We start from the raw sequence: 14,135 nt of genomic DNA on the forward strand, positions 1-14,135 counted from the left end.
TAGATTTAGTTTATTTGGAGACTTCATTCATGTGAGTTTTATGTGTCGTAAGGGGTTTGCCAAGGATGTTAAGTGTATGCAAAAATGTCCCCACCACATTTAATTGCTCAATCAACCTGTTTTCTAATCTTAGAAGTTAAAAACATCACAATATCCACTACCATGAAGGTAAAAAATTGCAAATCATAGTTTACAATCATTTTTAAGTTTATGTTCATAATCGTAACTTGTAAGAATTCTAAAGATTATAACTACAGAAAATGATGGTAAAAAATCTATATGATACTTGAGAGTTCTTAATTGTTAGTAATGTCGAGAGATCGACAATGGCTTAGTTCAAGCTTGAATTGAGCTGTTAAATCATTTATAAAATGTTTGGTGGTTTTGTTTTGTTTGGTTTAGGCGTGACCTTTGTGAATCGGTTTTGAGATCGGTTTGGAAAGGTTCAAGCTGAACTGAACCAAATTGGGCCAAACCGATTGAGGCTAAATGGTTTGTCCAAATTGGTTTAGGTGCAACTTGGTTTGAGTTTGAAAACTTCTAAAGAGGTTAAGGCTTAACCAGTTTAGTTTGGACAAGGCCAAATTAGTTAAGCCAAAACCGTACCGTTGTCGATTCCTAACAATGTCCTAAAGTCTTTACCATTTGTCCTATAGTCATTGATGAGATTAATTTCTTGTAAACATGCAAAACTATATCTTAAGCGTTAATTTTTCATAATGGATTTTAGTGTATGGCAATCAATTTATTGATTATCATAAGAATTAAGGCAACTCTCATAGGGCCATGACATGTGCCAACACAATCATGATGACCTGAGAGCCTAGGTTTTGCAATTATATAATGAGTAGATAACCGCATTGACTTAGGGTGGACAACCTTCTTTGTTGGAATGCTATGAGACACACCAATGCTTGCAATGAGGTTCTTGATATCATAACATTGTGTTGATTGCATATGAGTTACGTTTCTATCTAATATTTGATGGTGTTCATAATCTGTGTTAGGTTCTTTACTTCGGATTGGCTTAGAGTGGACAATCTTCATTGTTGAAAGCTAATGGTTGTAGTGAGGATATTGATATCATAACGATATGTTGGTTGCATCCGAGGTACATTTCTATGTAATAGTTGATGCTATGGGAAGTCGATGGTGTTTATGATCTATCTTAGTTCCTTTACTCCAAGTTGACTTAGAGTGGACAACCTTCTTTGTTGGAATGCTATGAGACGTCTACCAATGGTTGTAGTGAGGATCTTGATATCATAGCACCGTGTTGTTTGCATCTACGTTATGTTTCTAAGTAGCATTTGATGGTATGGGAAGTCGATGGTGTTTATGATCCATCTTAGTTACTTTACTTTGGATTGTAAAAATGCACATCATCTATATCCATATGGATATCTTCACGAAATTGACATGTCATATAAAACATTTCTACCTAACAAACATACATAAAAATAACACCTTGACTAAGTTGCTAAGCATATGTATATAGTTTCGTAAATTTGATGTGCGTGAGTCATAAGCTAGTGTCCCACAATACTAAAAAGTATGTTGTTAGCGACACAAACACATCTTTAATTGTGTTGCTTTAGTACTATTATTGTGCGATGCAGTTAACGACCCATTACAATGCTATTTGCACATCACATTGCAATGTATCTTGAAGAGTTGCATAGCAACACTATCGTGATGTGGCGTGGCCAAAGGTAGAAAAGAGGAAAAGAAAGGGGGCTCAAGATTGTACATCTATACTTATGAAAATATTTAATTTATTATAATAAATAAAGGTGAATAACCTATTGGTTAGAGCTATTGACCTTGTGCTATTAAGGACTAAGTATTCTCTCTTTATTTTCAAAGCAAAAAGGGAATAAAAGCATTAAATGTCGAAATTAGGCAACTCTTTTCCATAAAAGGAAGAGAAGAGGGCTTATTTCGGGTTGCCCATTTTGTGTCTTGGAGCATACCATTAGGGTTTTATTTTCCTCTTCTTTGTAAGGATCTAAAGCTCTTCTTCTCCTTGTTCTCAAGCGTACCTTGAGACCGATTTGTTAGCGAGCGCCATTACGTGTTCGTGGATTCAATGAAAAGGTTAGGCAAACTCGCGTGTTGTTCGCGAGGACGAAGTGGCCCAAGAACACTACTCAATGTGAGGCATCGTAGCGTTAGGAGGTAGTTGTGGTCTTGACGACCCACTTGACTAACACCTTCATTGAAAACTTGGTTTACTTCCCAACTTTTGTTTCCATTTAAACTTAATGGTTATCCTCTGATTGTTCATTGTATCACTTCTCGTTACCACCACTGTACCTATTCACTATGAACATTTTGTAACCGTATTTTGTTAAAGGGATTTTCTTTTGTAATCTAGTGTTTTTGGCCTACAAAGTGGCACCTTTGGTCTTAATATTGTGCAATCTCTTCGTAATCTCATGTATTGTTGTGTTAATTGCATATTTTGATCCTAACCTCATGCGTTAATCCTTGTCTCATTGGTCACTCCCTTTGACTCTAGGAGCTTTCGATTCTAGCAAACCTTCAATTTTGAAGAGCCTTTGACTTCGATCGTGTACAAAGTGGATCAAGCCCTTATGCTCACAACATCATTGTGGCTATGCTTGTTTAATTGTTACACATCACAAATTCGAGGTGACCAACGGGGATAACAAAAGAAAAATTGTTGAAAAAGGATGGTGACTACGTCATTCTCACAAAAAATGTGAGGACAACCACCAAGATCCTTACCCCGAAAGACAACCATTGATCAAGTAATATCACGTAACAAATTCCGAATACACACATATATGTTTATGACATGTATACGATCAAATATATATACATATGATCACATATATATAAAAGAATTATTGACAAAACATAAACCAACAAATGATGTAATCGAGATATGTAATCGAGGCATATCGCCTCTATGCACATGCAACATCCAAAAAAAAAGAGTGAACATAATACGCAATCTTACACATACGACACATATCGCATTATCCAATATATGACAATTGAGGTATTGACCTCATACGCATATGTAACATAAGTGTTGAGAGACAAGCTCAACATTGGCCGGATCGGCTGAAGAAGCCGAGGACCGGATCGGTTGGGACCGATCGGTTAGGCCGAGTGCGTAAACTGGGAGGTCGTTAGGAAAGATATTCCGTGAGGAATATATTTGGGAGTTAGTGTAGGAGTTCTTGATGAGCATTGAAGTACTGTCAGTACTTCGGTCAGTCCTTCTAGGACTTGTATAAAAGTGTTCACTGAGCATGTCTTATGTACAGACTGAGTATTATTGTTGAATATAGTTCTTGTGTTCTCTCTCTGTCTCTCCCGCGTATACTGCGTAAGCTCAAGCTCCCCATTAAACCTGAGTTTTCTTCCTTTTGTTCGGTCTTATACTTGCTTCCGCACGTTACTTTTTATATGGTATCAGAGCGCGAGGGTTGAGAACCTCTCTGCAGCCGACACAACTTGACGAAGAAGAACAAGCAGAACGATGGATAGAGGCATGGCGAGCTCGCTTCCAACAGAGAAGCTCGACAGAACCAACTATGCGTCTTGGTCCTACAAGATGCACCAGTACATGCTCGGGCACGGCTACTGGAGTTATGTCGAAGGAGCTAATGACGCGGCACCCGAATCGACACACAGAGACTTCCCGTCGTGGGAGCAATCGGCGAGCAGGGTATTATACTGCTTCGCGTCGTGTGTGGGCGAACAACTATTGAGCTATGTTCGGGATGCAAAGACGCCGAAGGGTGCGTGGGAAAATCTGAAGAAGATTTTCGCTGCGAGCACCACAACCAGGAAGCTTCAGCTCCGACAGGAGTTGAGCAACCTACGACAACGCGACTTGTCGGTGGCGGACTATACCTCGAAGATCAAGGATATCTGCGACTCCCTCGCCTCCTTAGAGGTGAACATCGAGGAGAGTGAGATGGTCCAGATCTGTCTCGGAGGTTTGACGTCGAAGTTCGGAGCGTTCCGAACAGGTGTGTGTACCCGGGAGAATACGCCGTCCTTTTTCGACTTACAGTCAATGCTCCTGGTAGAGGAGAACCACGCGGGTGCGTCTACAAGCACGCACACCGACAACAAAATGCTGTACACGGAGGGAGATAGGCCCCGTGGATGTGGAGGACGAGGCGAGTCGGCGTGCAATGGAGGCGGCCGACGAGATCAGGGAAGAATGCACCGAAGTGATGCCGACAGCAACTCCGAACCCTTCGGAAACAGGGGGAGTCAAAGCGATGAGAACCGGCAAGGGAAGTCTATCGCGGAGTGCTGGTACTGTGGCAAGAAAGGCCACAGGGAAAGTGAGTGCTGGAAGAAGCGCGCCGATTCGGAGAGAACTGGTTCTGGGAGCGGCTCCAGACATACCGACAAGGGAAATCGGCAGCGATCGCACTACGCCGAAGACTTCGGGAGAGTCGAAGCAAACTCAATGAAACAGACCACCCCGAGATCGGACGAGGTGTGGTACGTAGACTCCGGCGCATCAAACCACATGACGAGCCATAAGGAGTGGTTCTCGTACCTTGAAAAACCGATACAACCTGGAGTAGTCGCAACAGGAGACGACACTCCGCATCCGATCGCGAATGTCGGAGAAGTTCCCCTTAGCCATGTCGGGCAGAAAGGGAAACTCATGAACGTGCTGCACGTTCCACAATCACGAAAAACCTGGTCTCGGTCGGACAGATCGTTGACCAAGGGATGGAGGTTCGGTTTACACACCTCAGGTGCTTCATTGAGGAAGAAGGCCGTGTGATTGCGCAAGGGCGCAGAGACGGGAGGATGTTCATCCTCGACTCCACTGACGGCGGCACCGCAATGTTCGCGAAGGGACAAAAGACCGAGTCGGACATCGACTTGTGGCACAAGCGGATTGGCCACGTCAACTACAAGCGGCTTCAAGATCTGCAATCGAAACAGGTAGTGTTCGGATTGCCCAAATTTAGTGGCCGAAAGGCACAAATTTGTGAAGCCTACCAACTCGGGAAGCAACACCGACTTCCTTTCCCCAACGAGCGGAACCGGAGCCGGAACAAGCTCGACCTTATACACTCCGATGTGTGGGGGCCGGCACAAAACGTTAGTCTTGGCGGGAGCCGATATTTCGTCTCCTTCATCGACGACCACACGCGGCACACGTGGATCTACCTCATTGAGAGGAAGAGCGAAGTCTTCGACTGTTTCCGTGACCTCAAAGGGTTCGTGGAAACGGAAACAGGACGGAAGATCAAGTGCTTGCGGTCGGATGGCGGAAAAGAGTACTTTTCCGGTCAATTCAACGGTTATCTACAACAAATGGGAATTCGCCGCGAATTCAGTTGTAGATACACGCCGGAGCAGAACGGCGTGGCCGAGAGGAAGAATCGGTCAGTTGTGGAAGCGGCACGGGCAATGCTGGAGGAGAAGAGCTTGCCCAAGTTCTATTGGGCCGAGGCGGTAAGGACCGCGGTATACATCCAGAACCGGATCGGAGACAAAGTGTCGGCGCACGAGCTATATTTTGGAACGAAGCCGAACTTGCGACACTTGAGGGTGTTCGGTAGCATTGCGTATGTGCATGTATCGAAGGAGAAAAGGAGGAAGCTGGATGCAAAGGCTGAGGAATGCATCTTGGTCGGTTACTCGGACGAGCAGAAGGGTTATAAGTGCTATAACCCTCGCACCAAACAAGCGCGTGTTAGCCGCGACGTTGTGTTTGACGAGTCCGTGTCCTGGTACCAGCTCCCGACTCCGAACCCCAACTCCAATCCGAGCTCTGACGATGAGGTTAGCGAGGCCGAGATGCCTCCGCATGAGCCCGAAATCGAGACCCGCGAAGAGAGTCCGATTTCACTCCGTTTAAGTGGACCGATTGGACGACTGAGTCAGTACGACCAGTCCGATGAAGAGCCGACGAGTAGTGGAGACTCGGCCGTGCATTCCCCGCGTAGGAAGCCGAGGAGACGGCTTACGCGCAAAGAGAAAGGGAAGAAGAAGGTGTCGGATTCCGGCATGGATAAGAAAAAGTCAGACCGACACGAGTCCGACTCCGAGGGAACCAATGACGGGTCTTTAAAGGTGAAGACCGCGTCGACCGAGAAGGCCTCGACATCGGCTAATGAGAGATTACGCCGATCTACCCGCTAGAAGAATCCTGTTTTGCGGTTTGGATACAACGAGTACATGGCGCATCATTATGCGTACATGACCCGTGTAGTGGAAGTGCGTGAGCCGGAGAACTACGCAGAAGCGGTTAAAGACGCGAATTGGCGTGCCGCGATGGAGGAAGAGATGCACGCATTGGCGGAGAACGAGACCTGGGACCTGGTTGACGCACCAACAGGGGTAAAACCAATCGGGTGTAGGTGGGTGTACAAGGTCAAGTACAACACCGATGGCTCGGTCAACCGGTACAAGGCTCGGCTAGTGGCAAAGGGCTACGTGCAAAAACACGACATCGACTACGATGAGACGTTTGCGCCTGTCGCGAAAATGATGACTGTCCGTGTTTTGCTCGCAGTAGCTGCGGCGAAGGGGTGGCACTTACATCAGATGGATGTAAAGAATGCATTCCTACAAGGTGACCTTAAGGAACAGGTGTACATGGTACAGACCCCCGGATTTCACTCCGGAACGAACTCCTCGGCAGTATGCCGACTGAAGAAGTCCCTTTACGGACTAAAGCAAGCCCCGCATGCCTGGAACGCAAAGATCACGCAACAACTGCGTCGGATGGGCTTCGTCACGTCAAAATCGGACTCTTCCCTGTTCATCCGGAAAGGTCGACTCGGACCAGTTAGTATTTTACTATATGTTGATGACTTGGTCATCACCGGCGCCGACCTAGGTGAAATCAACCGCGTCAAACTCCAACTTGCGGCATCGTTCGACATGAAGGATCTGGGGGACCTTCATTACTTCCTCGGGATCGAAGTGATCCGTACCCTCGAAGGCATATTGATCAGCCAACGTCATTACGTGTTGGGTATGCTCTTCAAACTCGGGATGGCCAACTGTAAGTCCGTCTCGACTCCTCTGGACAGAACCATCAAGCTTCGTCCCGATACGGGAAAGGTATGCGACCCGACGAGGTTCCGGCAAATTGTCGAAAGCCTCATATACTTGACCATCACCCGACCCGACCTCAGTTATCCGGTCGGGGTGATCAATCAATTCATGGCGCGACCTACCGAGGAGCACCTTCAGTGTGCGCAACGCGTACTGCGATACATAAGTGGCACTAAGGACCGAGGACTACTATATCGGACCGGTGCAGCCGCGCAGTTAGTTGGCTACACCGATGCTGATTGGGCTGGCAACGCCGCCGATCGCCGATCCACGTCTGGATACGCGTTCTCCCTCAGGAGTGCCGCGATCACATGGAGCAGTAAGAAGCAGCCGACAGTTGCACTGTCGAGCACCAAAGCTGAGTACTGAGGAGCGGTTGCCGCAACATGCGAAGCCATATGGTTGAAGCGGCTACTTAAGGACCTGCACGTGGAGGTGTTAGATCCGACGACGATCTACTGCGACAACCTCAGCAGCATCCAGCTCGCGAAGAACCCCGTTTTCCACGCACGGACCAAGCACATTGAGGTGCATTACCATTTCGTACGTGAGCGTGTCCTTTCCGGTGAAGTCGAACTTCAGTACGTGCCGACGGATCGGCAGACTGCCGACATCTTCACAAAGCCGCTTGGTCTGGACAAGTTGCGGCAATTCTCAGGTGCGCTCGGGTTGCGTCACCTCGATGTGCCATACTTGAGGGGGAGAACAGTCCCGAACGACCAAGCAAGGCAACAGGAAAGGAGCGGAGACCGCGACACCGAGTCCGAGTCGGTTGACTCGGTTGTCGAGTTCGAGTTCGGATCGGCTGAAGAAGCCGAGGGGAGCAGCCGAAGGAGAGAGCCGATGCCAACCACGCATGGGGGAGATGATGCAATCAAGGACGAGAAGACCGAAGACGAGTTGGAGACAACCAACTCGGACGAGAGCGAAAACCGATCGGAAGTAGCCGAGTCGGTTCGGATGTTTGATTCAGACACGTTGAATCAACCGAGGCCCAAGCGGAAGAAAAGGCAGTAGAAGAAGTGTCGACACCGCAACAACAGAAGAGCTGATAAGGGTCACATGAGCAGACAAGCCGACCGTAAGGGTCGAAGCGCGTAGAGTCGAACAGGTCGAGGAGCGCGAGCAAGGCGTGAAGCGAGGAGGAACCGGAGCTGTGAGCCCGAGGATCCCGAAGCGCCTTGAGTTGAGCTTGAGGGGGAGTGTTGAGAGACAACCTCAACATCGGCCGGATCGGCTGAAGAAGCCGAGGACCGGATCGGTTGGGACCGATCGGTTAGGCTGAGTGCGTAAACCGGGAGGTCGTTAGGAAAGATATTCCGTGAGGAATATATTTGGGAGTTAGTGTAGGAGCTCTTGATGAGCATTGAAGCACTGTCAGTACTTCGGTCAGTCCTTCTAGGACTTGTATAAAAGTGTTCACTGAGCACGTCTTATGTACAGACTAAGTATTATTGTTGAATATAGTTCTTGTGTTCTCTCTCTGTCTCTCCCGCGTATACTGCGTAAGCTCAAGCTCCCCATTAAACCTGAGTTTTCTTCCTTCTGTTCGGTCTTATACTTGCTTCCGCACGTTACTTTTTATAATAAGTACATGAACATAAAACACAATCGAGGTATTGACCTCTTACTCACACAACACAAATCACATATCAAATACATGGCAATGGAGGTATTGACCACATATACATATGTAACATATGTGCGCTTTATAAAACCAAAGGATTACCACTACAACATAATTGAATCATTGAAATGATTACATAATGACATAAACATGATTAGAATGGGAGAAGAAAGAATAGAAAAAAAATTAAGGGAAGTACCAAAGTTCCTTTGTTGATGCGTTTTTGGATCACGCTTGAATGAACGTCGATCAATCACCATCTAAAGTCAAAACACAACAAAAGAAACATTAGAAAAAATGTTGGGACATCAACTGTTAGAGCTTAATTCTAATGTAAACAAAAGATAAAGAAATATAAGATAGGTATATAAAGAAGAGAGAGAAGGAAGGGTGCTGATCCACTTGACCACCCCCGAGAGAAGGGATCAAGACGGACTTGAGCCTCGATCGGCGTCTCATACCATCGCCTTGGCATCGAGTCATACCTAGTACTAGCGCACTTCCTACAAGAGTTTGATCACCACAAGCTCATAGTCTAGACGTAGTCAAATGATGTGTCTAATGAGGGTAGCTAGGCCTCATATTTATAGCCGGGCCTAAGGCCCCCAAGCAAGTTCACACTTGGCCCTTATGGGTTGTCCCAATTCCTAGGATTAAAAGTAATCCTCCCTTCTTTACACTGTCATTTAACCCTCACACTTTATGGTCATGCCAGTAATACTCACCCTCTCAAAGTTTCACTTGTATATCAAGTATGTTTGAGTTCAATCGCATGGTAAGGCTTGGTTTGATAAACCTACAAAATGTTCTCCCGAAGTGAAGTCACATAGGTAGATCATTGTCTTTAGGATAGTGCACACAAAGTTTCATTCACTTCTTGGATATGATTATATTTGGCGACAGGCAATTGCAATGCCTACTCTTTGTGGTTTGTGTTGGGGAATTGGCATTAGAGGAACCAAGGAAAGATTGGTTTATATGATGGTAAGAAATCAATACCAACACTGCACACCAATGACGTATATCATAAGGTGATTGAAGACAGAGGCCTGGCCGGTGATCAAAGTTTCTGGCAAATTACCCATTGTAGACAATCGTGGGCAACAAGTTCCAGATGTATGGTGGCATTCTAATCCTCTATATTCCGTGCGGAAATGTTTATTGGGGGGGGTTTGAAGAGTGATCGAGGAGGATGCGAGGCATATATTCGTGGCATGCCCAATGGCAAGGGCAATCTGGGTTGTTGTTATGTCCTATAACTTTGGGCATTCATTGTTAACCATGGACATCTTTGGTGATTCACTATGAGAGGGTTTAGTCCTCTCTGTCTCTGTCTCTTGGTCTCTGTTTCTATTATCATTTTTGGAAGAATAGGATAGTCAGGCCTTCTGGTTCAATACAATGCATAACATACATTTGCACACACAGAAGAGAGAGAGAAAGAGAGATTGAATGATCCTTTCCTTCTTGTGGGCGATATGAGGATAGGTTTGCGTGCCTTGGGTCATGCCTTTTCACAGAGGAGCAGAGCAATCTCACACAATGCACCCAAGAGGCTCTCATCACCATCATCATCATCACCATGTTCTTCTTCTTCTTCCTCTCATGATGATGTGGAAACTGTCTTCTCCCATTTGGTGGCCACCAAAGTATCAGAGGGACCTGTGAGAGATGCCCTGGTGGAGCTTAAGAGATCCCTAAATTCGGTCAAAGATTCCTGGCAAGAGATCGATACCGTCTTATCTCGCAATGCTTCTTCTATACTTCACCAACCTCGGCAATGGATTCTTCTGCTGGAGCTTCTCCGCTCGAGCGCCCGCCCTTCGCTTGCTATCAAGGTATACTTTTCTCATGATATATCACTCTGGTTTTATCCTCATATGTATACATACATATATGTATGTATAGGAAGAAGGTGCCCCGCATATCAAGTTATTTCATTTTAGTTTTGTTTACCTACAGCCTGAATAGGAAAAGCTAGAGTAATTTTGTAAATTTACTCAGAGTTTATGCTTTCCTTTCAATTTCTCTTTAGGCCTTCGAATGGAAGAAGAAACAGAGTAATGTCACATTTCTGCCTGAAGAATATGCGCTGATTCTCCGGTTAGCTGGGAGAATGGGCAAGCTGCAAGTTGTCAAGGATTTGTACTCAGAAATGCAGGGTAGAGGTGTAGAGAAGACGATTGAAGTCGAGAACGCGTACATGTTTGCTCATGCATATGATACTCTGCATTGTGATTGTGAAGAAGCCTTGAAAGTCTTTGAACGCCTTAGAGAGAAGAGTAGTAATGATGTGAAGCCCGACATCGTGAGTTACAATGTAGCATTATCTTGCTATAGCAAGCTTAAGCACCTTCAGTTCCTCGAGAAGACGTTCAAAGATATGGTAGAAGAAGGGTATTCTCCCTCGGTGGAGACCTATAATTGCCTCATGTTGGCGTATCGGCGCCTTGGCATGTGGTGGAGGATGGAAGAGGTCTTTTGTATGATGAGAGACGCCTTGAAGAAGCCGAATGGCCTCACATTTAGCACTCTTATAAGGGGGTATGCCTCCGCAGGGTTGCTCGATCGGATGGAGAGTGTATATGGAGAGATGCTCAGACGGGGCATCCCGTTGCGGTCCAGTACCGCAGAAGCCATGGTTTCGGCTTATCGTAAAGTGAAAGAATTCTCCAAGATGGAGAATGTATTGTTTAGTATTAAGGCTAAGCGTTACCAATTGAGCATGAAGAAGTTAATGGTTCAGAGCCATGCCTCCAACAATCACATTCCTGAGATGGAGAGACTGGTTGATGAGGCAATCACGAATGCCGATGTTCCCTTTTCTCCTGATCTAGCATTGATTGTTCTTAAAACTTATTTCAAGAAATGTGAGCATGAGAAGCTTGAGAGTTTCATACAAAAGGCTGAATCATGTGGTTGGAATTTGAATCGTTCTATATATAACACTTTGATCTATCTCTATGGCAAGGATTGCCAATATGACAAGATGGAAGGATATTTCGAAAGGTTGAGTGTTTCAAAATGCCAACCAAACTTGAGGACGTTTCAAATCATGGTCAGATCATATAAAAAATCAAATCGAGACGATGCTGTTCAAAGTGTCTTATGTAGGATGAAAGCTGCTGGTTTTGATTGTTTATAGAGAAGTGGAGTAATGCCTTCATAAGCTTTTCCACATTAACCGCTGAGCAGGATATTGTGCTTATATGCAAGGTTGGGGTTTCTTAATATGTAAAAACCAGAGGCATGTTCATCGACTTATGTAGCCAGAAAGAAAGAATCGATTAAAAAATTGGAGAGGCAAATTTGTCGAGATTTTATTGTATGCATTGAGGATAGATTGATTCAAAACAAACAGATATATGTACACAGTTTTATGTAGATGTGGAGCTTAATTGATCAAAAGTCAACCTGATTGTACATTCAGTGCCTGTCCTTCCATGGCTTTATTGAAAATTTCCTCTTTTCATTTCCTCTTAATGTGCATGATGTATAGATGCAGGAGTCGGGGTATATGAATTTCTTTTATTCGTATTGTGAAAAAATGGATTTCGATGATGATTCCAATATGATGTGAATCTCATCCGAAATACGACCGACCATTGACTTCTGATGGGAAAACGGCAAGGTTGTGAACAGCTTCATATGATACCATTGATGCCCTCTATTATTGTGGTTTCCATTACAGCATTATTTACAAATAACTGGGTTTGGAAATTTTTATATGTGATGCCAGAATGGAGACCACAAGTTAAATAATACAATTGCTTTCTCAAGAAACCGAAAAAGTGAATCAATGTAATCTAAAATTGTCATCAAAAGGCAAACGGAAGTATTTGATAGATCTAGAAACTGAATAATGCTAGAACCATTATCAGTTAATTGAAATCTTGTGAAATTCTGACATGGTGTCAGCTAAAAGCTAGACACCTGTTGAGCTATATATATATATATTGCAATATACAGAGTCCATAACCACTGATCTTTCTAAAAATGGTTATGGGTGGTAAAGCTGTATATTAATATTTTCAGAATCTTGGTTGCCTTGTGTGAAGAAAGCTATAATATATCTGAAGTGAGTGACAAGATAAGAGTCCAAAACATTATTTTACTAGAATAAATACACAATTTGGCACTGGAATGAAATATTCTAGGATATGGCACCTAAGGATCAAAGAGAAAAAACAACCAGTATCTATATAGATAGTTCAAGACCTATGACTCTGTCACACAAACTCAAGTTTCTTTAATTGGAGGGGAGGATCCTCCCCCCCTCACTCTCTATTTGACCATCCTCTCCTCCCCTCTCTATTTGACCTTCGAAGACAAAGACGAAGACGAAAATAGAGTGTATCTATCTATCTATCTATATAACTAGCGATGGGCTTGGCTCAGTTTGGTTTCAGGCAGGTTTGGTTTCCTTGCCTTGAAACCAAACCGAACTGAACCAAACCATTTATATAAAACAAACACCAAACCAAATCGTTTATGAACTTTTAAGTCATTAAACCAAACCATTTAAGAAAAGGTAAACCAAATTATTTAAACCAAAACCGTTTAAGGAAAATTTGAAACCAAACTGAGCTATTTAATAAAAAGTTTAAACCTAACCATATTTAAGCCAAATTAATTACAAAATTAAATAAATAAAATATATTAAATTAAATAAGCATTTATGTTAAAATAAATAGACAAATAAGTATGAATTAAGCCATTAGATTAAATAAACATTTAAGTTAAATGAATTAAATCAATAAAAAACATTAATTAAACCATTAAATTACATAAAAAAGTTAGCCCAAAAACCTATAAACCTTTAAACCAAACCACTTAAACCTATAAACCGATAATCCCCAATTTCAAAACCAAACTGAGCCATTTATTAATAATTAAAACCAAACCAAACCAAACCATTTAATTATTTTGGAACTTATAAACCTTTAAAACATGGCTTAACAGTTTGGTTCGGTTCAAGTTGAAATCGGGCCCATTGCTATATATAGCATCATTTATGTATTCAAAGAAAATTATCTAGTGAGCATTGACTAAATGTTTCCAAGTAGGGTATTATTGGGAAGTTTATTAAACATTAGATGTATAAAGAGCATTGATGAAACATAATTACAATCTAATTCAAGAAGAAAGAGTTGGGGTATTATAAGAAACTTTGTGAGAAATTAGGAGTATAGCAAGCACTGACCTAACATATCTACAATGTGTTTTAGAAAGAAGAGTTCGTGGATTACTGGGATGTTCAACAATACAAGATGTCTCTTCCTATTCTGTTCTATTGTTTGGGATTGTATTCATAAATTGATTCCAACATAAGCATAAATTAACCGATTATACTTTCCTATAGTTGTTTTTCAGCAAAACTATAGTCTTTTGAAATACAATCAATTGTCATTTTTAACCTGAACTTAAA

General features: G+C 43.5%; 1 protein-coding gene across 1 annotated transcript; it reads left to right on the plus strand.

The window, feature by feature from the left end:
• Window positions 1-10,139: 10,139 nt before the first annotated feature.
• Window positions 10,140-12,127, plus strand: LOC147861089 (pentatricopeptide repeat-containing protein At2g48000-like). Its single transcript, XM_087324023.1, has 2 exons — window positions 10,140-10,545; window positions 10,743-12,127. The coding sequence occupies exons 1-2, from the start codon at window positions 10,186-10,188 to the stop codon at window positions 11,850-11,852; spliced, it is 1,470 nt and encodes a 489-aa protein (XP_087180149.1). The 5' UTR covers window positions 10,140-10,185; the 3' UTR covers window positions 11,853-12,127.
• The last annotated feature ends 2,008 nt before the right edge of the window (window positions 12,128-14,135 follow it).

The sequence above is a fragment of the Azolla caroliniana genome, unplaced genomic scaffold (assembly GCF_043228905.1).
Source record: "Azolla caroliniana isolate FFs.n. ecotype wild unplaced genomic scaffold, voAzoCaro1.0.p SCAF_8, whole genome shotgun sequence".
Taxonomy (NCBI): Eukaryota; Viridiplantae; Streptophyta; class Polypodiopsida; order Salviniales; family Salviniaceae; genus Azolla; species Azolla caroliniana.